The 22,754-nt window shown below is 37.7% G+C and overlaps 1 protein-coding gene across 4 annotated transcripts in view; it reads right to left on the bottom strand.

Annotated features, from left to right (window-relative positions):
* Window positions 1–22,754, bottom strand: part of COL12A1 (collagen type XII alpha 1 chain) — a 116,735-nt gene that overhangs the window by 76,585 nt on the left and 17,396 nt on the right. For 3 of the 4 annotated variants that reach the window (XM_082475718.1, XM_082475719.1, XM_082475720.1), the window contains exons 9-14: window positions 20,785–21,075; window positions 19,768–20,370; window positions 18,336–18,608; window positions 15,037–15,309; window positions 13,107–13,379; window positions 4,163–4,435 (exon numbers count right to left, since the gene is read on the bottom strand). The exons of the other annotated variant lie outside the window; for it this stretch is intronic. In XM_082475718.1, the coding sequence (XP_082331844.1) occupies window positions 4,163–4,435; window positions 13,107–13,379; window positions 15,037–15,309; window positions 18,336–18,608; window positions 19,768–20,370; window positions 20,785–21,075 (1,986 nt within the window). The remainder of the gene's footprint in view (window positions 1–4,162; window positions 4,436–13,106; window positions 13,380–15,036; window positions 15,310–18,335; window positions 18,609–19,767; window positions 20,371–20,784; window positions 21,076–22,754) is intronic. 4 annotated transcript variants of the gene reach the window in all.

Raw genomic sequence — 22,754 nt, 5'->3', positions numbered from 1 at the left:
CTCTCTCTCTCTCTCTCTCTCTCTCTCTCTGTCTTCCCAGCTCCCCCGCAATATGCATAGACTGAGGCCATGTGAGGACATAGAAGATGTCCATCTGCAAGCCAGGAAGAGAGCTCTCAACAGAACCCAAATTCTGCTAATAGAAACGGCACTACATATAATGCATATGACAGAATTATTCAAAAGGGACTTTAAAACAGCTATTATAACTATATTCCATATGCTAATGATGGTAGAAGAAATGTTAAGCATGTTAAGTAAACACATAGAACAAATAAGAAAGACTCAAACCAAACTTCTAGAGGTGAAAAATACAAGGTCTAAGATGAAACATGCACAGGGTGACATTAAGAGCAGATTAGAAATTGCAGGAAAAAAACTACCGAACTGGATGACATGATAATAGAAACTATCTAAAATGGAACACAAGGGACTTCCCTGGTGGTGCAGTGGATAAGACTCCGCGCTCCCAGTGCAGGGGGCCTGGCTTTGATCCCCGGTCAGGAAACTAGATCCCACATGCATGCCGCAACTAAGAGTTCGTGTGCCACATCTAAGGAGCCCACATGCTGCAACTAAGACCTGGTGCAACCAAATAAGTTAATTAAATAAATAAATATGTTTTAAAATAAATAAATAAAAATAAAATGAAACACAAGAAAAGAGAAAAGATGGACAAACTGAACAGCACAGCAGTGAGCTTTGTGATAACTTCAAGCAGACGAGTACATGTAGAACCGGAGTATCTGAAGGAAGTGGGGGGCAATAAATAAAATATTTGAAGAAATAATGGCCTGAATATTTTCAAATTTTATAAAACTATAAACCCACAGATCCAGCAATCTCAATGAACCCTAAGCACAAGAAACATGAAAAAACTACACCAAGGCACATCATAAGCAAATTACTTAAAATCAGTATAAAAAGAAAATCTTGACAGCAGCCATATAAGCAAAAGATATATTATGTACAGAGGGCAAAGGTAAGAATGACAAAATAGGTAAAGAAGTTCAATATATGGTTATGAATTAGTTTTCTGAAAGATGCAAGTATAATTTCAACTAAGAGTATATTGGTTGCAATTTTTTAATTTTAGGGTTTAAAGAAAGTAAGAGAATTCTCAGCCAATTCCATTACTTTCTGGAAATATTAAAATTTATTTAGTTAATCCTCATTTCTCCATTACTATTCTCCAGGTAAGTGAACTATTAAAAGAAAAAAATATATATTTTCAAACGAAAAATGTAAAGACCTTACATAGGATTTTGGAAAGAGTATGGGAAAGAATAGTACACAGAACAATCTATTTGTTACAAATGTTGAATAAATCAATGTGTGTCTAACACTTTTCTAGAAAGAGTTCTGCTAAAATATGTTTTCTGACCTCTTGTTTCCATCTCTTCAACTTTTGTTCAGTGGAAAAGGACATCTCTCCCTTACACAAATTTCTCAAACCAATTTCATACAACTCAGAATTGAGAAAAATGGACATTCAAATCCTATGAGTATCGGTCTAAAAAGAAACCTATGTCCCCAAAAGAGTGGGATCCCAAACTTTAAAATATTCCCGAATTTAAACATGTTAATAACAGTCAAATATTGTACTTCATACCTTGAAATGCTTCAAGGATCTCAATTGTATTCCTGATTTTTAATTAATTATTTAAAATAGAGGAATTGAAGCTAAATAAAGTCCAACATATCTCATCTTAGCTTTAATGGGAAACTTTGGATTTTCAGGAGGGAAAAAAAATCCTTGTTGGCTTCCCATAAGGAAAAAGCAAGATTTTTCACTCCATTCACAGGTATGCCACATGCTATAAAATGCTGTTAATACTCCCACTCTAAGTTCTTTTCATATTTTAGTAACTCTCACAAGATGCTTTCCAACACCCACTGTACCTCTGCTAAACCAGCTGCCATAATTGGAGGGCCAGTAGAAAGTTTCCCATCTGCTGGCTTTCTAGCCACAATTCATGGTTTTCATTGTATCAACAGTCTGCATACCATGTCTCTGAGTGTCAGGTGAAAACAGAAAATATTTCCTGAAAATACTTCCAAAATGTCTCCTTGGAAGTTTATAAGAAACTCGAAGAGCATGACCCAGTGACTCGACCCACTTATCTGCACCATTTAGGACTCATCCACCACCTGAATATACTACATCTGACTCAGATTTCTCAAAGTACTTTCTAAACTACCTCACTTTCCACAAAGAGAGCAAAGCAAAACACAACGACAAAATGGTAGTAGAACAAAGAAAGGTTCCTGTCTTCCATCGTACTTGCCTAGCTGCTTGAGCAGCTGGCATAATCTCTAGAAAATGTACTTTCATTGCTGCCTAGTCTGTTCATAGTTCAAAAGAGGCTTTTCTGTTCACTCACCTTTAAATCAATCAATTAGCCAAGAAATAGTGAAAATTTCTTAGATGCTCATCTTCTTAGAGATGAAAGTCTATCTAGGATTTCTGCTAACATACTTGCTTTGGACGAAAACATATCTTTGGGGAGATTTTAAATCCCAAATAAATATCTGAGGATTCAATCTTTTCACAAGAAGAAATGATGGAGGAGAGTCTTTGGAAAAAGTTTCCCTCTAAATACATAAATTTTGTTAATTTCTCAGCCACATGAATTGTATCTTCACTCCTACAAATAAATTTAGCTAGATGTGTCATATGTGGCCTAAGTTTACAACACGGCTTCTCTTTACAACAAGTGAACATTTACCAGAAATAGAGATGAATTTGGGCCAGCTTCTTGAACTATATCAGCCAATATATTCAGACACAAGATTTCAATCACTACCATGGAAACCAATCATGTGACTATCTGAGAAATATGCCTTTTCTTGTATTTAAATCTCCTATAAGGAGTTTGATTTTTTTAATATGGTTAATTTTGACACAGATTTAAGCTTAGACATATCCAACTGAGTTTGCCAGGGATTTAAAAAAAAAACAAAAAAGATGAATTCCTCAGAGAACTCAGACCAAAAGATTTTCATTTAAGGACAACCTAAAATCAGGATACAGGACTTCATTGAAATTGCTCGTGGCGTTTCCCTCTCTCCTCCTTTGGCAGAAAAAACACCCCTTTCCTCCAATTCTTTCTAATAAAAGGAAATGCAAGAATGCCCCAATCTTTCCCCTTTTCCTAAAATCCTCCCAAACAATGGGAATAAACTTTTCTCCTATAAATACTTAGAAATGCCCATCCTTAACAAATTACTTTTTAGGAAAGACAATTAAGAAATACCAACACATCTCTCACTAGCCACCTGATAATAAATGATGAGAGGGTGATTCAAAATTTTTCACAAGAAAGAATATTAATGAGATTAAGGTAAATTTTTGCCCCCAGAAACCTGAGTAGACTTGATTTAGCCTCCCCAAACATAGTAAAAATAATCTAGGATTAGTCTTGGATAATAATCTTGGATAATAATCTAGGATAACAATCATAGTCTCAATAGCCAGATCATTTCTCAACCTTCTCTAAGTAGCTAGGCACTATGCTTGGTGCTTTGCCCACTGTTATTTCATTTAATCCTCAAGACAATCTGAGGCTGCATTCTACACATTAGGAAACTGAGGCTCAAAGAAGGTTCAAGAACTTGCCCAAGGTAATATAGTTATAAATGTGCCTGAATTTTCTTTGTCTCCATAGCTTCTGATCTTTTTACTAGCAGAGCTTCTTATCTAGTTGATCTTTCCACCAGAAAAAAAAAAAAAAAGAGAGAGAGAGACTGAGAGAGAGACAAACACAGTTCACTTGTGAACAATGAAGGTTTGAACTTCGAGGGTCCACTTATACACGGATTTTTTTCACTAGCAAATGCTACAGGACTACATGATCTGAGGTTGGTTTTTTCCTGAGATGCAGAGGAACCTCAGATAAGCAGAGCCGACTATAAATTATACTCACATTAACCCTCACATTGTTCAAGGGTCAACTGTGTAGGTAGTTGGAAGGGATTCAGTATTGCAGACTTTGATATAATTTTAGATGCAAAACAAACCTGAATTTAAACCACATTCATTAAAGGTCCTAATTTTTTAGTCCCCATTTGTCATATGAGGAAAAAAAATGCAAGTGGTTATCATGAGCTGATAGCTATTAGGTAGCACCAACACACTCAAACCCCTTGGACTGTTACCTACATTCAGTTGTGGCTTCTCCACTCAAAGGTTCTCCTTCTCCACTACTGTAAATTGCAAATACTGAAACTCTGTATTTGGTCTCTGGCTGCAGATTTTCTATCACAGTATGAATTGCATCTCTAGGAAGACTCTTCTCTCCAGCCTCAATATCATCATACAGCGATTTCCACGAGACCCTGTAACCGCGAACCATTCCCGGAGCAGACGTCCAATAAGCACCAATCGATGTGTCGGTGATATCTTTAGTAATCAAATCCTGAGGTGAACCACGCTCTAGAATAGAAATGAAAGGGGGATCATTTTTTAATGTCTACTATACATGTAAATACTCCTTCATCCTAGTAGACACCCTGATTTGCTGGAGTCAATTTGTCTAATGTTGCCCATTTCTTCCTTCTAAGCTGTCTGTCCTATTCTGTCAGTGGAACAGAAGATGGGATTAAACTTTAGAATTATACCTGATTCCTGCCTATCACCCTGGCCCCCATATGTCCAATCAGATTGAAATGTCCTTCAGGACAAGAATGGCATCGAAATATGAAGAAGTACGTGCCTAAAAAAAAAAGTGCAAAGGAAAAAAAAGCATCTAAATCCCCAAATTTTACAGTTCAGTTCTCCTTATTGTGCACAAAGATCTTTATTTCTTCACCATCATCTTTTCCTCTCTTATCTTATTTAAATAAGCTCAGTTTCAACATACCACTTCCAATAACTCCAACAATCTCATATCACTTGCAAATCTTAATTCCAACAGTCTTTTTGGGGGGGAAACTCTATTTGTTCACAAAGCTAAAAAAAAGCAGAAATGCAAATTTCCAATTATAGCTTAACCCTAAGGAAACTAAAAACCACCAATTCTTCTGGAAAATCTAAAAGCAATTAGTCATCAAAATAAAACACACCACTTGTTCTAGCCAATCAAAAATGCTTGCTGCTAAATTTTGGCTCTCTCATTTAAAAAAAAAGTACAACCCAAATGGAAAAACACGGCAACCTTGACTTAATAGGAGACACAGATGTCTACCAATAAAACCCTAACTTTCCGTAATTTAAATGTACAATAAATATACAGGTCACTTTATATTGGCTACCTTTACTAGGGTTTATGCCACAGTATGACATAAATATAAAACTATCTAAAAAAAAAAAAAAAAAAAAAAAACCTATCTGCTTCTACAGCATACGTTTTACCAGTAATTGTTGTGTATTCAAGAAAATGATATATAATGCTGCTACAAGAATTTTGAAGACTGTTATTTCACTTGAATCAGAGTAAAAATGAGTATCTTTAAAATACTCATAATTATTTAAATTTCAGTACATAAAGATAACAGTAAATGAAAAAGAAATCTTAATGGACAAAAACCTATCATATATGGTAGATTACAGAGGGAAAAATAAATAAAATGGGAGCTGGGCAACCTACCAGACCCCAAGATGAAATGGAAAATTCTAACTCCATTATAAATAACTTCAACTGCTGACAGGACATCTCATCTCTGGAGGGAAATTAGTTACATATTTCACTGCAACCTAGAATATTTATTTTCAAGAACATACTGACTTCTTTCCCCCAGTACTTGAGGCTAATCTTCATTTGAAGGTCTTCTTTAATCGTATTTGCTACTTAAATGGTCACACATCTTTACATCTTCTCTATTTACAGGAATATAAACAAACTGTTTCTTTGGTTGGGTTGGGTTGGGTTGGGTTTGACTTGGTTGTTGGTTTTTTTTTTTGCTTTTTATTTTGTTTTGATCATTGATAGCCCAACTACTGGTCTCTAAGTTTTAAATCTGCAGCATGTGTCCTTTGCTTGATATACACTACATCCTTTTTTCATATGTGCCTCTTCACTTAAATTTCCTAAGTTGCAGTTAGCAACAACTGTTGTGAAATAATACTTGAAAGTACTTGAAAGTGATTCTGAATTTAAGTGAGCTAACGAGCTGCATTAATAACATTCCCGAAAAGTATAAGACAAAGTTAGCTTAGAACATGGGAATTATCTTCCAAATTAACACTGGAGTCATTTACAAACAATAAGTTTAGTTTCTAGTTTTCCCAAAGGTTATGCTTCTCAGCCTGTTTTTCTCCCTACTTTCTATAGCACCGAATTTGTGACATTGTTTATTTCCATGGCAACACAACATCAATCTCACAAACACAGGCTAATGACTTCACTGTGAGAAAATAATAGGAAGGGAACTGTGGTTGAAGCAAAAATACATTCACAAAGATACTTCTGGGCTACAAACAAAAGGAGCCTAGCTCACGAGACATGTATTCCCATGGATTTTAATCAACTATGTTAACACTCTCAAGACCTGGAAAGCTAGAACAAAATATTAGTAAAACTGCAGTAAAGGCCTTTGCAAGGTTTGTCAACGTCCTGGAAAGAAATCTGTAAAACCACTTTTTAAGATTCAAATAAAATATTAGCTGAAAAATATTCCTGAGTTCCAATTAATGGCATGACAACACTAATTCAAGTGAACACTAAGTAAATTCTCAATCACAGAAAAAAATCCTCAAAAAATTATAGTTTCTGCCTCGCGCATAAAGGCGTTACTGGCAGGCACTGGCACTGCAGCACTGCATGTTCATGACAAAGAAATGTGGACTCCAAAGAAAGAAAAAAGACACCTCAAATCAGAAGCCAAGATTGAAAAGATAAGCTGCTTCAATGGGTTTCTTGTTATGTCAATCAGTCAATTTGATAAAGATAATCCTAGGGCTTCCCTGGTGGCGCAGTTGTTGAGAATCTGCCTGCCAATGCAGGGGACACGGGTTCGAGCCCTGGTCTGGGAAGATCCCACATGCCGCGGAGCAGCTGGGCCCGTGAGCCACAACTACTGAGCCTGCGCGTCTGGAGCCTGTGCTCCGCAACAAGAGAGGCCGCGATAGTGAGAGGCCCGCGCACCGCGATGAAGAGTGGCCCCCGCTTGCCACAACTGGAGAAAGCCCTTGCACAGAAACTAAGACCCAACACAGCCATAAATTAATTAATTAACTAATTAAAAAAATAATAATAATAATCCTAAATATTAAGTTTATACTGTTGTCAAATGCATTGAAAAACCTTTTTTCTCCAAAAAGCGGGGGAGTTGGGTTTTCAAGCTGTTGCATTACACCCACGAATCTTGAGAATATGATGTACTCGTGACAAGTCTATTTTATCAGACCTATAACCCTTGAAATTTTAAAACATGGAAACTTGGCTTGGCCAAATATTAACTTACAAAAAAAGCAGCAGTTGAGTTCACCCTGTGATCTGACTGTCAGGCTGCCAAATGGCCAAGCTGGTCTGGGGACCTGGTGAGCAGGCCATCACCTCCTGGGGCCCTGGGACCCTCAGCAATGCAATAATTGGACTGGACCCGATCAGATACACAGAATCACCCAGAGAGCTAAAGACTCGGCCATGCCCAGATCAATTAAATTGGAGTATCTGGAGATGTGCCTGAGCCCTGATGCTTTCTAAAAATCTTTTCAGTCTCCTCTGTGATCCTAATTCCTCCACGATTCTCTACTCTTTTCTCATTTGGGGGCATTTATTTGGAAGTTGTTTGGTCAGTGTGGGAAGGAACCCTCACACTTGCTTTCACTCTGAAATGAGAGACAGGTGTGGCGAAATAAAGGCCAGTGTGATTAAAGCAAAGCTGGTCAAAATTGGCGGACACAGGGACGCTGTGTAGGACGGCGTGATGGTTTCTATATCGCATGGGTCTATGGCCACACACAACAAGTCACTCCTTAGGTAGTGGCACGTGCCCAAGGCTGACCCTCGGAGAATGGAGAAGTTGACTGAAGCCTCTCATCACACCCTTTCCATCCCATAACATGAATGGGATGTTCACCACTGTCTCCTCCCCTCCATCCTGCGTCAGAAGGAAATGGCTCTCAATGCATGTTTCTTCTTCAAGTGTTGATCACATTTTCCTGTGAATGAGGTTTGACCCAAGTGTTACCTAGCCAGGCATTTGCTTTGGCTTAATATATTGAATTGTAGGTTTTGTCCTCAAACTATGGAACTTCAGACATCAGTAGCTACAGAAAGAGATTATTTGGCTTGGATTGGGTTTGCGAGAGAGTCTCTTTTTAGTGTACCTGGGAAGGAAGAGGAAAGAGAGGGGAATAAGAAAGATGTAAGAAGACCAGTATATAGCCTCTGCCCGGCAAAGGTCACCATTCTTCAAAAGGGGAAGACATAGAAACAGCGGCAGCGAGCAGAAACCAACTCCAGGAGACTTTTTGCCACTTTGTCTCAACCTTTCCCCAAACGCGGACCCACTTCTGCACCAGCAAAGGCTCCCCTGTTTTGAGCTCCTCCTCTCCCTTTGCCCCAAGACTTACAAATATATGTTTTATGATGTTTGGGTTTGTTCACGTTTTTTACCTAAGTGACATTGTTTTCAATAATTTAATCTCATGGTACTTGTTTTCTGCTGTTCTGAACCATATGCCTGCACTTTGCATATTACTTTTACCTCTGGGAATAGAATATCCGGCAATCGTTTCAAACAAGTCATCTTCTGCAATGACGGCATGCCTTCATCTCTATTCCTTTGATTCCACCTCAATAGTTCTCCCTTCTACTCTGTTCTGCCCAGTATAGTACCAGGATAGATGTAAGGAATAACAATGCTTTTCTGTCATAAATTTAAACAAACAAAATTCATCAGTTTTTGATACTCAGTATTTCTGATCTGATTACAGGACATACTCACATATATTCAAAAGGCATCATTTCTGGTGCCTGCGTGCATGCATCTCTGTGCTGCTGGGGCAAGTAATTAGACAGGTGCATTTCTCATGATCTGAACATCCACAGAGGGTTGATTCTACTTTTTCCACAGATGAGGCCAAAGAACTAAGGCCTCATTTAAGTAACTTTCCTACATTTCCTTAGCTCTTTTCCATTTGCTTTCTAAAAAGCAAATCGTCATCCAATTCAAACATAATTATACACAAATTAGCCAATGATGATAACGGAAATATTAATCATTATGAAATGAAACTCTATTTTCACCTTATAGATGGTTCCAGCCGGCTTCCATTGAGTTTCACATACCACTTTCAAAAATAGAAGTTAAATTGGAAATGTAATGTAAACCCTCTTCTGAATCAATTTGTCTTTTCCGTTAGAGCTCAGCTCAAAGTCATCCAACTTTCCACAGCAGAATACAGAAGACCTGCTCTGGATAACGTTCATGTGGAAACACACTTGATTTACAACCAACGACTTGGAGTCACCATTCCAAAGGACAAAGTTCACTATTGATCAGTTAACTTAATTACTTTAAGCAGCACATAGTTCTATAAAACCCCTAAACAATTAAATGGACCTTCAACCTCAAAGCCCGGGTGAGATTTCTTCCATAAGTGTCACCTCTCTGATGTAATATAGATTTTTCTCTGATCAGCCATTGATTTGCAGAAAAGAAAATATGAATTACTGTTTGGTGATTGTGCTAAAGTTCCCTGGAAACATCAGAGTTGTTATACGCAGAATGTATGATTTTTCAAATTATGAGACAGCAGTAAATCTAGGAAAACATAGAGGCCTTATTTAGTCCATCTTGGAGGGGCCCCATGTCATTCAACATCCTGCAGAAGAATTCCTGTAATGTGCTAAAAACCTCATTGTAACAAAATGTCAGCTGAGTTAGCTTGCTTTGATGTATAGGAAGCCATTCATGTGTAGGACACTGGAGAGTTGCTATGGCAGCTGAAACAAAGGAAATTCTGAAAAAATCATCTTTTCCATAACCAAAAAACACACTCAAAAATAAAAGAACTGTATTATTCCAAAACTGAAATTTTCATTCACTTGTGGTAATCTCTGAATTAAAATGGGCATTATTCATTTACAGGTTTCCCTCTCTGTAAACACTAACAGTGACAACCAAAAGTTCTTTCAAGACTTAAAGTTCATTTACACGTACAGCAGTGTTTTAGTAATTACATTAAACCCACTTTACCAACAACAGGGGTAAGAAACAATGTAAATCAAACCTAATAGTTTGTGCTCAGATTCCTCTGAAGTTTGGATCTGAAATGGTAATAAACTCTGGCTTTGTGAATCTGTTTCATACAGTACTGGGGCCAACCATGAACTTCCCCAACGCCAATGCTAATAAATCTCTCTTCCAGGGACAGGGGAATTTTCTGATCATTGGCGGCATTTCAAGAAAGCACTAGGAAACAGATTCAAGTTAGGGATGGTTGTAGACCACACTAATTATGCTTTTTAATTCTTTTTTAATTGAATAGAATGCACTTCAGTCAATCTATAAAATTTTCAACCCACAGAATGCCCTTGCTGGCTAAGCCATGCTTCTGGATGGAAGAAACATTCCTTCGAGGTCTGCTCTAACCACCTCCTCTCCCAAGAGAAAAACAGATTAGAAAAACAGCAACCCTCAAAAGCAGTTGCCTGGCTCTGATTCTGGGCTTTCCATTCCCTGCATTTACCATCATATCCTATTCCTGTATATGGTATGTGGATTTGGCTAGGTTAATATAATAAAATGAAATAGAATAACCAGGGGCAAAATCTTCTATTATTTTCACTTAGTCACAACTATGCTTTCACATATTCCTCAAGTTTACCACACATCATGCAATGAGATAAATATGTTAATAAAATCAGGCTGGCAGCAATTTCTCTAATCCTTCACTATAGTAAAGAGCTTTGGTGTCAACGGAAAAAAATCTACTCTTACAATTTAGTTATGAATTAACTATATTTTTAAAGGGAACTTGCAAATCATCTAGCTTTCTTCCTTCTCAGGGAATGGGAAACAGTAATTTTTTAATTTATTTTACTACCTGTGTATCTCCCATCGAGATTATTTCTGATCAGATACACGTGTGTGCACACTCACACATGCATACAAGTTGGTAGATTTTCTATACCACATGTGCAAAGGCATAAAATTATAAACAATTTAGCTATACACTTGGCCTAGAAAAATCATCACCCAGTAGTATATGTTTGCTGTTAAGTTAAAATGTGCATTTTATTTTCTCAAAATTGGTAATACATTATTCTTAGTAAAGATGCCTTAATCTTTAGAATCAAGATTTTTGACTGAATATAAATATATTTTTAAAGTAAGAAATGTAGAAGAATATCAGCAGGTTAAAAGGCACAAGCAGAAGTAAAACTATTAAATTATTTCTAAGATATCCTTTATAAGGGAGAAATGTTCGCAAATATAAATAATCTACAACTATTCTATAAAAATAAAAGCTCAAAAGTTGATCCTTAAAAAAATCCTGTGAATAATCTATGTTGAAAGCCTGTAGAAAGCACATGAGAAAGAGAACTTCAAAGGTCAAAAGAAAAGGACAATCTTCTCAGAAATTCTGAATGTTGCTCCAGATATGAAGATCACATGCTTTTGTTGTTTGGATTATGTCTCCATAATTAAGGCAATTTCCATTTCTCTCATTATTTTCAAAACTTTAGAGTAACCAATCAATATCTTTGAAATACTTACAAAAGTTGTATTCTTAGATATCAGTTCTAAAGCGAATGTTGTTTCCCCTTGATAAATTTCATACACATGGGGTATTTTAGAGTTCCCAAAGCGTTTCACTTACATTCTCCCATTTGATCTCCACAGTAAGTCTGGGAGGAAGGGGGAACAGTGGTCATCCCCTCTTTATAGATGGGTAAACTGAGGCTCAGCAGGGTTAAGGGATTATTTCAAGGTCACATGGCAAGGTAGCCAAACCAGGACTCTTCTGATAATCAGTACTTTACACACTGATATTTAATCTTTCGTTTAAATCCTCTTCTAATAATAAATCTCACAGAGTATTGGACTTCAACTCTTGGTGACTATTAGAGATAGAATTTTGATTAGAATGTTTTTGTCTATTTGTTTTTATTTCTTAACTAAGTCTTGACGCTTTAATCAAAACTGCCTCATGTAGGCCTCGTCCCTGTTAATCATAACATATACAGTCCTCCAAGCTCTTGGATCCACTAAATTTGATGGATATTTTGCCTAATATCACTGTGATCTCACTTTACAAAAGATACTTCAGATTTATTTTCTTCCTACAATTATTTTAAATAAGTCATAGAAAAGATGGTGATAACAAAAGGAAAGCTATACCTGATCTCCCATTTAGACCCCCAACTATGGAACTGAGTCATCACTGGAACCATCCACGGATAATTCTTTTTAACACTACAATCCATTCTCATTGTGGTTAAGTTAAATTTGTATTTTCTCTCACACAGGACTTGCTTTGGGGTTGTGGTGAGTCAAATCGAAGCTGCCATTATAGTTCATAAGAGCCTAAGAAGTATGAAGCCCTCTGACAATGAACTCCAGAGAACCAAGGAAACAGCTCCGGTCTTGATGGTTCTTACTAAGTACTCCATTAACTTTGAACTTCTAACCCTGAACTGCATTTTAGAGATCATTTAGAAAACAAATCAACAGTAACTTGGATTCTCACATTTTTCAAGCTATTATGACTGCTTATATGCATGGTGCATGAAAAGAGGCTGAGAGTCAAAAAAGGTTTCTACCTGCTCCTGGGTGATGACAGCAGTTGTGTTACCTTGGACAATCCAAACCCTCTTCCTCCGCAAACGTTTCCCAAGGCCCCTTCCCACCCAAGTGTCACACACCTACTCTCCATTTAACCAGCCCATGGCATTGCAGACACATTTCTACGGCCTTACCATGTACTCAGCTCCCCAATACACTTCTCCCCAGTCAAATTTAATTTTTTCAGTAGCTTACATTCTACGTCTCTGAATAAGAGGCAGTTTTATGACTACTTATTTTTCAATACAAATTCCTTTTAAGAGAAAGGATCGTACATTCCCAGATTTCATTCTCTGAATACATTTTAAGCTCCCTAAATGCGATCACAAGCAAGCTCAGGGATTTCTATAAAATATGACAGTAATTACCTTCAAGCGTTGCCCCTTCTCCAAAAAGGGCATCTCCAGCCCCAGACGCATACAAGGCTGTCACAGATAAGGCATACTGTGTCCCTTCGTTTAATCCTCTCAGGACAGTATTGGTTGTGTCTCCCCTCAGAGTGACCTCTTGAGTCTCGCCTCCTGCCACGGGGGTGTATGTGACGAGATACTGTTTCACTTTTCCTGGTGCTCCAGTCCAAGATAATTTCATAGTTGATGTCGTAGGGTCAGAAACTCTTAAATCTCTTGGGTTCCCTCTAACTTCATTAAAAAATAACAACAACATCAAAACTCATTATTTAATAAAATGACTTAAAATACACTTTGTTGCTTTATATATATATATATATATATATATATATATATATATGAAATCAAATTTATATCCTAGGTGAGATTATGGCTATTGTAACTATTGACTAGCCAGAAGAGTTTAAGCATCTCTAAATTGGGCCCTATGTGTCAGTAGAAACAAAGCAAAAGCCATCTAATTCCTCTTCTGTATTTACACATGCTAAAGTCTTTCATGTTAGAATCTTTCATGTAAAAAACTTCAATGTTTTCTCTAAAAGTGGAACAAAGCACTATAAAATGTATATGTGTTGATTAGTATCACAATGGAGATTTTAACTCTGCTAAGAAATCATCAATAAAAAGGGTTTGTTAGCATAATGCTATGAACATCTAAATGTGATGGCCAGGAAATACACCAATGTGATAAAAATGATAAATGATAAAAATAATGCCGTCTCTAGAAAAAATATATGAGAGGAAACTGCCCAAGTGAGGTCGAGTCTTGGATAAAACTCAAGGGCTGGGCTGCCCATCTCTTTGCAACTATGTTTGGCTTTTCATGCCTTTCCTGGTAGTGTGGCCATGTGGTCTCTGAAGGGTCTCAAGGCACCCAAGTCTATGACTCTCCCCAGCAGGCACACATCGCCAGCCACTTTAACTCCAGAAAACAGAAAGATGAAGCGTCACTGGGTCTTCTTCTGGTGCCTGGCACAAAGAGCCCTAGGTCCCCAACTGGAAAGAGTGAAAGAGAAGTGACTTCCCAGAGGGAAGAGAGGAGGAAGAGAGCAGGTGGAAAGAGAAAGTGCCTCTGCAGGAGAGGCTAATTAGCTAGGCTGTACCAGGAGGGAAGTAGTGACGCAGGCCCAGCTAGAACATGAGTGTCTGCACAAGGGCAAGAAAGTCCACAAACTCAGATTCACCGCTTATGAGCAACATGACTCTGAGCTATTATTTAGTTCCCTTAGCCTCAATTTTTTTTGTAAAACTGGGATAAAAAAGTAACAACTTCATAGATTCTATGCAGGGATTAAATGAGATAATATATGAAAAGCTCTTTGCACAGAACCTGATACAAATAGTTGCTTAATAACTTCATTATTGCTAATATGTAGTTATTATTATTTTTTAAAAACTTTAAAGATAAGGAATAAAATGAAAATTAAGAGTGTCTTAATTTTCCTCAATGAAACCACACATTAAATGTTAATAATTTGCAACTAATATCAGAATCTATCCTAGGAGCCTAACCATTCCATTTAAATAAAAACATGTTAATATTCTTAAATCTTCCTGAAGAAACAATATGTAATCTGTCTCAATGGTACATAACGGTTTGATTTTTAATCCCTAGTCATCCTTCCGTTTATATTAGAATATTTAATAATATTATTTTGAAAGAATATTTGGACCATCTCATAGCATTCAGGTTCTTTTGACACCAATAAATGCTGTCATGAGTAAGTCAAATATTTGAGTAAGTCAAGTCTAATAGGACTACCATCGAAGGTACTCAGATAATTGAGACAAAGTGTCTCATGGCCCACAGCATCTGGATAGTTGTCCGAAGCTGCTCCTACAGTCTAAGATTTCGGTTGTTACCAAATGATGAGCATATTTCCTCTACCTTCTTCAGTGGCTGCATTTCCAGTCAACGGAGAGCCAGATCCTGAGAAATATTCAGGAATTACAGATACTTCATATTTTGTGTCTGGTGTCAGGTTCTCCAGCGTTCTCCTCCTCTGATTGGCTGGGGTGGTAACCTCTTTGCTTTCTCCACCAGCAACTGGTCTATAGATAATTCGATACCTTAAGACTCTCCCCGGAGCCTGAGTCCAGGTAATTTTAAAGCTATCTGTAGTCTCATCCGTCACCTTTAGGTTTCGAGGTGCTCCTTTTACTGAAATTTAAAAAATAATAAGTTGACTCATTTTATGTGAAAAATAAAACACTAGTTTTTGATCACTAAATTACAGCATTTCTCTCAGCAAATCCATGAGCAGTTTTTTGACAAACATCCTGGTTCTTGCATGCATTTAGCCAGATATTAACTAGATTCTGAAAGAGCAAACACTCCACAATACCCAGAAAGAAAAGAAGTACTGTCAACTTTTTAATCAGATAAAGAGGTATATAACAGTAAACTTTTAATATCATAAATACTCTATGAAATTGTAAATTAATGTTGACATAAAATTCAAAAATAAAAACAATCTGTTTCTTCAAACATAAGTAACAAGGCTTTCACTCTTACTAGATTTTCTCAGAAAAGTAGGAGAATAATACCTAAACACCCAGGTCTACCACATTTACCCATTTGAACAAACTCTCTTATCCAATCAGTCCCACAACTCATTTTTTTATCTGCACAGTCATTTGCCGTGAGAATAATTAGACCATACATGTGTTAGACCAAATACATTGTAGGTACCTAATGAATGCTACTTGAATCTAAATCCCGAGGTTAAACTGCAATGTAAGTAACATCCACACACTGACAGTCTTAAATGAAATCTTCGTTAAGCCCAAATGAGAACATCATTTGATTTTGTGGTTTAATGACCTTTTTGTTTAAGAAGCAAATTGTTCACAACACAGTCAGGAAAGATGAACTAAATCTACTGGAGTAAGACCACAGTGCAATATATCTGCATGTACCTCACATACAATTAGAAGTTTATCTAAATGTCCAACACACCAATAGACCACTCTAGGGAAAAAGGAGTTGTATATCTCAAGAAAAGAAAGAAATGGCAGGTGGCAGACTTACATCCATGATTCATTCAATATGGCAAGGAAAAAGACTAAATGAGTTAAAACAAAACTGATGGATTTGAATACTGGCTCTGAAATTTAATTAATGTGTAATTTTGAGTCTCTGATTACCCAACAGTAAAAATGTGACTATCTGTAGGGTTACTGAGGCGGTTAAATGAGACAATCCATGGAAACAATTATCATAGTACCTGACACATGGCAGAAGCTCAATAATTGCTAGTCTAATAAAAGTATTGAATCAGACACTTCCTTATTGACAAAAGAAAATCTAAATCTCAGATTTCAGTACAGACAGCAGAATTGGAAAGGTATTACCAAATTCTATTGTAGTAGCCCAATGACCAAAAACTAGAGTGTAAACGAATATAGTTGGCTCTGTTCAAAAACCCTTTAGACTTCAATTTCTTCTTGAGGCATAGTTCCATCCCCATCCCAAAGTGCTGAAGAAAGAGGGCCAGGCTCATGAAGCCGCAATGTGGGCATTACAGAGAAATCATCAGAAAGTCATAAATATCTAAGTGTGGACTGCTAGGTTATACTATCACGAAAATCATAAGACAAGAAGACATCTTAGGCCATTTAGTTTATCTACTAGCCTTCGGGCAGAAATATACCTAAACCATGCACAAAAGAAAAATCAATCTTACTTGAAAATTTTTTCAGAGAAAAGATTCTCTAGCTTTTATCAGCAAGTAGACCAACATATGCCCTCCCTGTCAGTCAGTACTTCTTTGTAACTAAACTTGCTCACGCTGCTGTTTCAGCCTCTTCTGTACCGAATAAAAATGGAGGAGAATGACTGATATCTCTTGTAATATTCACTGTATATATCAAGAGTAATTGTCTGATGCTGGCCTTCTAACCAGGTTCATTGGAATCCTTTAAATGTCAAATGTAGAGAAATGTATCAGAAAGTACTCAAATCTATCCAGTAAAGTGGACACATCTAAACAAATATTGCTTAAAATATCTGGTAAACTTTGTACACCCATGTTCTTAGCAGCATTATCCACAATAACTAAAGGGTGGAAGCAATCCAAGTGTCCACCAATGTTGGTACATACATACAACAGAATATCATTCAGCCATAGAAGAAAGAACATTCTGACACATGCTACAAATACTGATGAACCCTGAGGACACTAGGCTAAGTGAAATAAGTCAGTCACCAAAGGACAAATACTGTATGATTCCACTCATATGGAAACCTAGAGTCATCAAATTCATAGAAACAGAAAGCAGAATGTTTGTTGCCATGGTCGGGGGGACAGAGGGTAGCAGGAATGGGGAGTTATTGTTTAACAGGTAGAGAGTTTCAGTTTTGCAAGATGAAAAAGTTCTGGAGATGAATGTGGTGATGTTAGCACAACCATTGAATGTGTTAATCGCCACTGAAATGTGCACTTGAAATGGTTAAAATGGTCAATTTTATGTTTTACGTATATACATGTATATTTTACCACAATTTTAAAAAAGAAAAAAATTTTGGTAATATATATTCACCATCAGAAGTTTGGTAGTTTCAGAAGTATCTGAACAAGACACTGTTGGTACATGGGACAGAAAATGCTAGATAAGCAGTATTTCCAGAGTTAGTTCCATAATTATTAACAGTTCTCTATGTCTCAACCTCAAATTCATCACAATAAATCTAGGGTCTTTTACTTAAGAGTTTTTCTCTTTTTAAGAAGATTTATGAGGGCTTCCCTGGTGGAGCAGTGGTTGAGAATCTGCCTGCCGATGCAGGGGACACGGGTTCGAGCCCTGGTCTGGGAGGATCCCACATGCCGCGGAGCAACTGGGCCCGTGAGCCACAATTACTGAGCCTGCGCGTCTGGAGCCCGTGCTCCGCAACAAGAGAGGCCACGATAGTGAGAGGCCCGCGCACCGCGATGAAGAGTGGCCCCCGCTTGCCACAACTAGAGAAAGCCCTCGCACAGAAACGAAGACCCAACACAGCCAAAAATAAATAATAAATAATAAATAAATAAATAAATAAAGATCTATGAGTAGCTGTGTTTTAAAGGTACTGACTCTTACGAAGGCATTCACAGTGTTGGACTATAAAGCAGATGGTTATTTCAAATGGTAACTTTGTTCTACAATAAACTGTTAGTTTGGGGAAAACAGTGGAGAACCCTCTCACACCTTCTGCGGTGGTCTCCTCTCCAGCTAAGGGTGTACTGAAGCCATCCTCGTATTCCGCGGTCACGTTGACCAGGTACAGGGTCTCTGGCTTCAAGTTGCCGAGAACGACACTGGTGCTCGAGGCTGGCTCCACCACTGTCACCTCACCATCCCCAGTAGCCTCCTTGTAGGTGATGTGGTATGAAAAAACATTTTCTCCAGCAGGAGACCAACTGGTTTTCAAATTGTAGGAAGTCACCTCAGAAAAACTAAGATCCTTTGGAGGCACATAAGCTGTTAAGAAAAAAAAAAAGACATAGTTAAAATTTTTAAATCTATAAAGCAAAAATGGACCTAATGACTACACACATTTTCAAATGCCTTACATTCATTTGGGAGAGTGGTCATTGAGACCAATGCACTGAGTAAACGTTGCACACAAGACCACTGAGAGAAAGCCTCTCACTCACAGCCCCGCAAAGAGGTCCTGGTCATTTGTCTTGACCATTCATAATACTAAGTTATGTGTTTAAATAACCAGTTAAAACTGAATTAGAGTTTTGAGCTTCTTAAGACAAAGCACCAATGGAATGGTCCTGCCCACAACTGGCATACTTAAACAGTAACAGACCTAAAATGAACCATCAAAATGTTCCCATTCACGCCGGGCAATCAGATATTAACCTTTGGTGGTAGACAGATATTTCAAAGTAATAATTTAACATTTTTTCCTAACAAAAGAATATTTATTAAACTAAATCATAGGAAGGCACAATGTTTAAGGCACACTCACTATCCTTAAGGGACATACAATCAAATTGGAGAGACAAGAGAGTGTAAAGTTATTAACAAAAGAAAGTAGTATATTTGAATGCCAAATGACTACAAGTGATAAGTGTTATTGCCCTACAACAGTTAAGAAGCTTGATGAAAGACATGGGACTTTTAATCGAATGTTGAAAAACAGAATTTGGACAAATGAAGAAAAAAGGATAGGGAATTCCAGATGTGAGGAAGGATGCCCAAAAATGGTCCAGGAAAGAGAATGCATAAGAAAGATTCACAGATCCAGGACTATGTTCCAGTCACCTTTGATTCAAAGCAACTAGCTCCGCATCTAACACATGGTAGACACTCAATTCGTGGTTATTGAATTGGATGCGACAAATGGGTTTGATAAAGCTGGTTCCCCGCCCTGACTGAGGATCTAAGATCAAAAACAGCTCATGACTCTTAGGATAAACAGCTTTTTCACCAATAAATACCTGACCCATACCCAGGAGAAAGTCATATGTCAGAGCTAAATGAGCTAAGTTCAGTAGTTTTCAATAACATAGGAAAGTTACTTTTTCCTATAGATAAAAAGAATTGACAAAGCATATTATCCACAATTTTAGAACCAAAAATGCTTTGTTCATGAAGAGATAACTTTTACTTTACAAAGTCTACTGACCTTTCTTCTTTATAGCTGCCAATTCTTGCTCAATTCTAAGACAGATAGACTGTGTGAGTTCAAAAGATATCCTCTGAAAAGCATCAAAATCTTCCACTGTGAACACATGGGTCTCAGCAGGAGGAGAGGCAATGGCTTCTAATTCTGAGCGAACAGCATCCTTCACACCAACCGCAAAGATTTCAACATCTGAATTCCTTAGTTTTATAGCTGGGTCTCTGAAAGCATCGGAAGATTTTCCATCCGTGATAAGAATCATGACCTTTGGGACGTTGCTTCTTGAACCCTTGCTCGGCACAAATATTTTCTCTCTAACGTAAGTCATTGCTTTCCCAGTGTTGGTAGATCCTCCTCTGTAGGGGAAGGTGTTTATTGCTTCAAGTATATCTTCAACTTTAGTGAATTTTTTCAATGTGAACTCAGTATGAGGATCCCGGCTGTACTGGACAAGACTTATCTGTACCCTATTTGGTGAAATCTCAAAACTTTTTACGAGAACTTCCAAAAAGGCTCTAACTTTAACAAAATTTGCAATCCCAATGCTATAGGAACCATCAACCAAAAACACAATATCGGCTTTTATATCCACACCACGTGAGCATTCTGTAAAAAGAAAGAAAGCCCATTAAAGTTCAACAAATACAAATTAATCAATAAAATATAGATACAGCTGTCCCTCTGCATCCTTGGGGGATTGGTTCCAGGACCTCCTTCCCCACGCCAAACTCCAGGGATGCTCAAGTCCATTCTATAAAATGGCACAGGGAAGTAAGCCCTCCAGATCCAAGGGTTCCGCATCTGCAGATTCAACCAACGTCAGACCACACAGTGGTTGAATCTGTGGATACGGAACCTCACATACGGAAGGCCTATGGTATCCGGTTTTCTTAGTAAGCAGCCTTCTTTAAAAGAAAACTATTGCAAACATTTTGTTTAAAAGTAAACCTGAACCAGGAAGGCATACTATCAAATGGACCTTCAGGTATTCCAAACTCAGTGATACACCCATTAACTCACCCACTTGAATTTTCACTGGCTGAGTCTTCTCCATGATTGAAACCGGTTCACTGGATGTCAGTCCCTTCATGGCAGAAACGCTGATCTGGTATTCTGTGTCTGCTGAGAGGTCACGAACACTGAGTGTGGTCGTCTGAGGACCCACACTCAGAGCATGCTGTCGGCTTCCTGTGGTCATGGGTGTAAGGAGAACTTTATAGCCAGTCACTGGGCTAGGAGACGGATTCCAACTTAGCTTAACGTATTTTGATGAGACTTCCGTGGCAATCAAATTTGAAGGAGGTTCAACAACTACAAAATAACAAGCAGAAGAGTGATTAAAAACAGTGAGATGCAACCCTATTCGTGAGGTCTTCCTGTTTGCACCTCAACTTTCCTTATTCGAATTAATCGTGAATGCATCAGGAAAAGTTCCCCAATCCCAGTCCCCCACTTCCACCTGTACCCATCAAACCGAAAGAGACTCAGTGCCTGAATTTTAATCAGGGAGATGAGAAGTTTAGGGAAAAAGAAGTCCTTGGAGAAATTAATAATAGGACATCTGATGCCTAATTCATTCTCTGGGACCAAGATTTTCCATTCTGGTTTTGGTATTACACTCATTGCCTTTATTCAGGTACCAAAGGAGGCACTTGATGAATATTTGTTAAATCAATGACTTACTCAATGCTTTAGAAAGTTTTTCTCTTTTAATAGTAATATAAGCATAATAATGTAATATTTAAGATACTTTATAATATGCCAAGAAAGATAAAGAATTCAGCAGTTCTTAAATGACAGGTTCTTACACTCTTAAGCAATTGTATTTCCACTTATTCAAGACAAGAAAAAAAGTTCAGCTATGTTCATAATGCCACCAAACAGGGGTGAAACAATGGTTTACAACATGCATGTTGACAAGCAAATACTGATAATCTAAAAATGTTCTATCCTTACTCAGTGTAGAACCTAGTCGTGTATTGGGCTGGCCAAAAAGTTCATTCGGGTTTTTCCGTTAACATGTTCCGAACGAACTTTTCAGCCAATCCAATACTTGGCAGATAACAAAGTATTTTAAGCTATTTCAGACCAAATCTTCAAGGTTTTAGATTTGCCAGTGGAATCAGTTTCCCAGAAGATATAGTTCTAAGTTTTTATTATAAGTCAGGCTGCAACAGTGGATGACAAAATATGTACAAGGTTACTCACTGTCTTCTCAAAAAGGCAGTCAGATGTAGTCCACACAAAGGATGCCTAACGAAGTGAGAAGCAGTGGGAGGAAAGCAGTGGATGTGCCAACCGGAAGTTTAGGCAAAACTCTGGAGTGATGCGGAGACAGTGCTGGGGGGCAGAAGTCGCAGGCGATCGCCAGCAACAGAGAGAAGGCCCCAAAAAAGACTGTGAACGCCTGCAACGCAGCCCACACCCCCTCCAGGGAGAGTTCAAACGGGGGCAGAACAAAACTTTGGCCTAACCTCGCACACACACCCTAGCGAAGGTGAAAAACTTGAATGTTTTAAAAGACTGAGTAAAGAGAGGTTGACCAGGGGAAAGTTGGGCGGGGGTGGATTTTGTAATAAAGCAGAGCAAAAAATCAAACATTAGGCAGTAAAACAAAGAAAGAGATTCAGAGCCCATGAAGTAATAAGAAGGAGTTCTGAGACAAATTAGAGCCAATGAACATTGCCAAAATACTTGGGGTTTGTAGATTAAAGAGTTTATATGATTGAAGATGTAGCTATTTGGAACTTATCTTTAATCAGTTGTGAATTCTTAGGCTAAGAGGCGAACAATTATGGAAAACTGTGACTTTTTAATACTCCAAAGGATGCTTATGAAATGTCTTTTCTCTCTCCCATGTATTTAAAAGCAATGACTGATAAAATGGAAGCATTTTCCAAATGTGGGAGGATCAAATTGACTGATCTTTGAAATATTCTTAAGAGCCCTGAAAACGCTATGCAGATTATGGTGATGGAAACTCTTTTCCT

The sequence above is a fragment of the Balaenoptera physalus genome (genome assembly GCF_965194825.1).
Source record: "Balaenoptera physalus genome assembly, chromosome: 9".
NCBI lineage: Eukaryota > Metazoa > Chordata > Mammalia > Artiodactyla > Balaenopteridae > Balaenoptera > Balaenoptera physalus.
The sequence above is the reverse complement of the archived record's forward strand: the minus strand, read 5'-3'. Positions and strand labels throughout refer to the sequence as shown.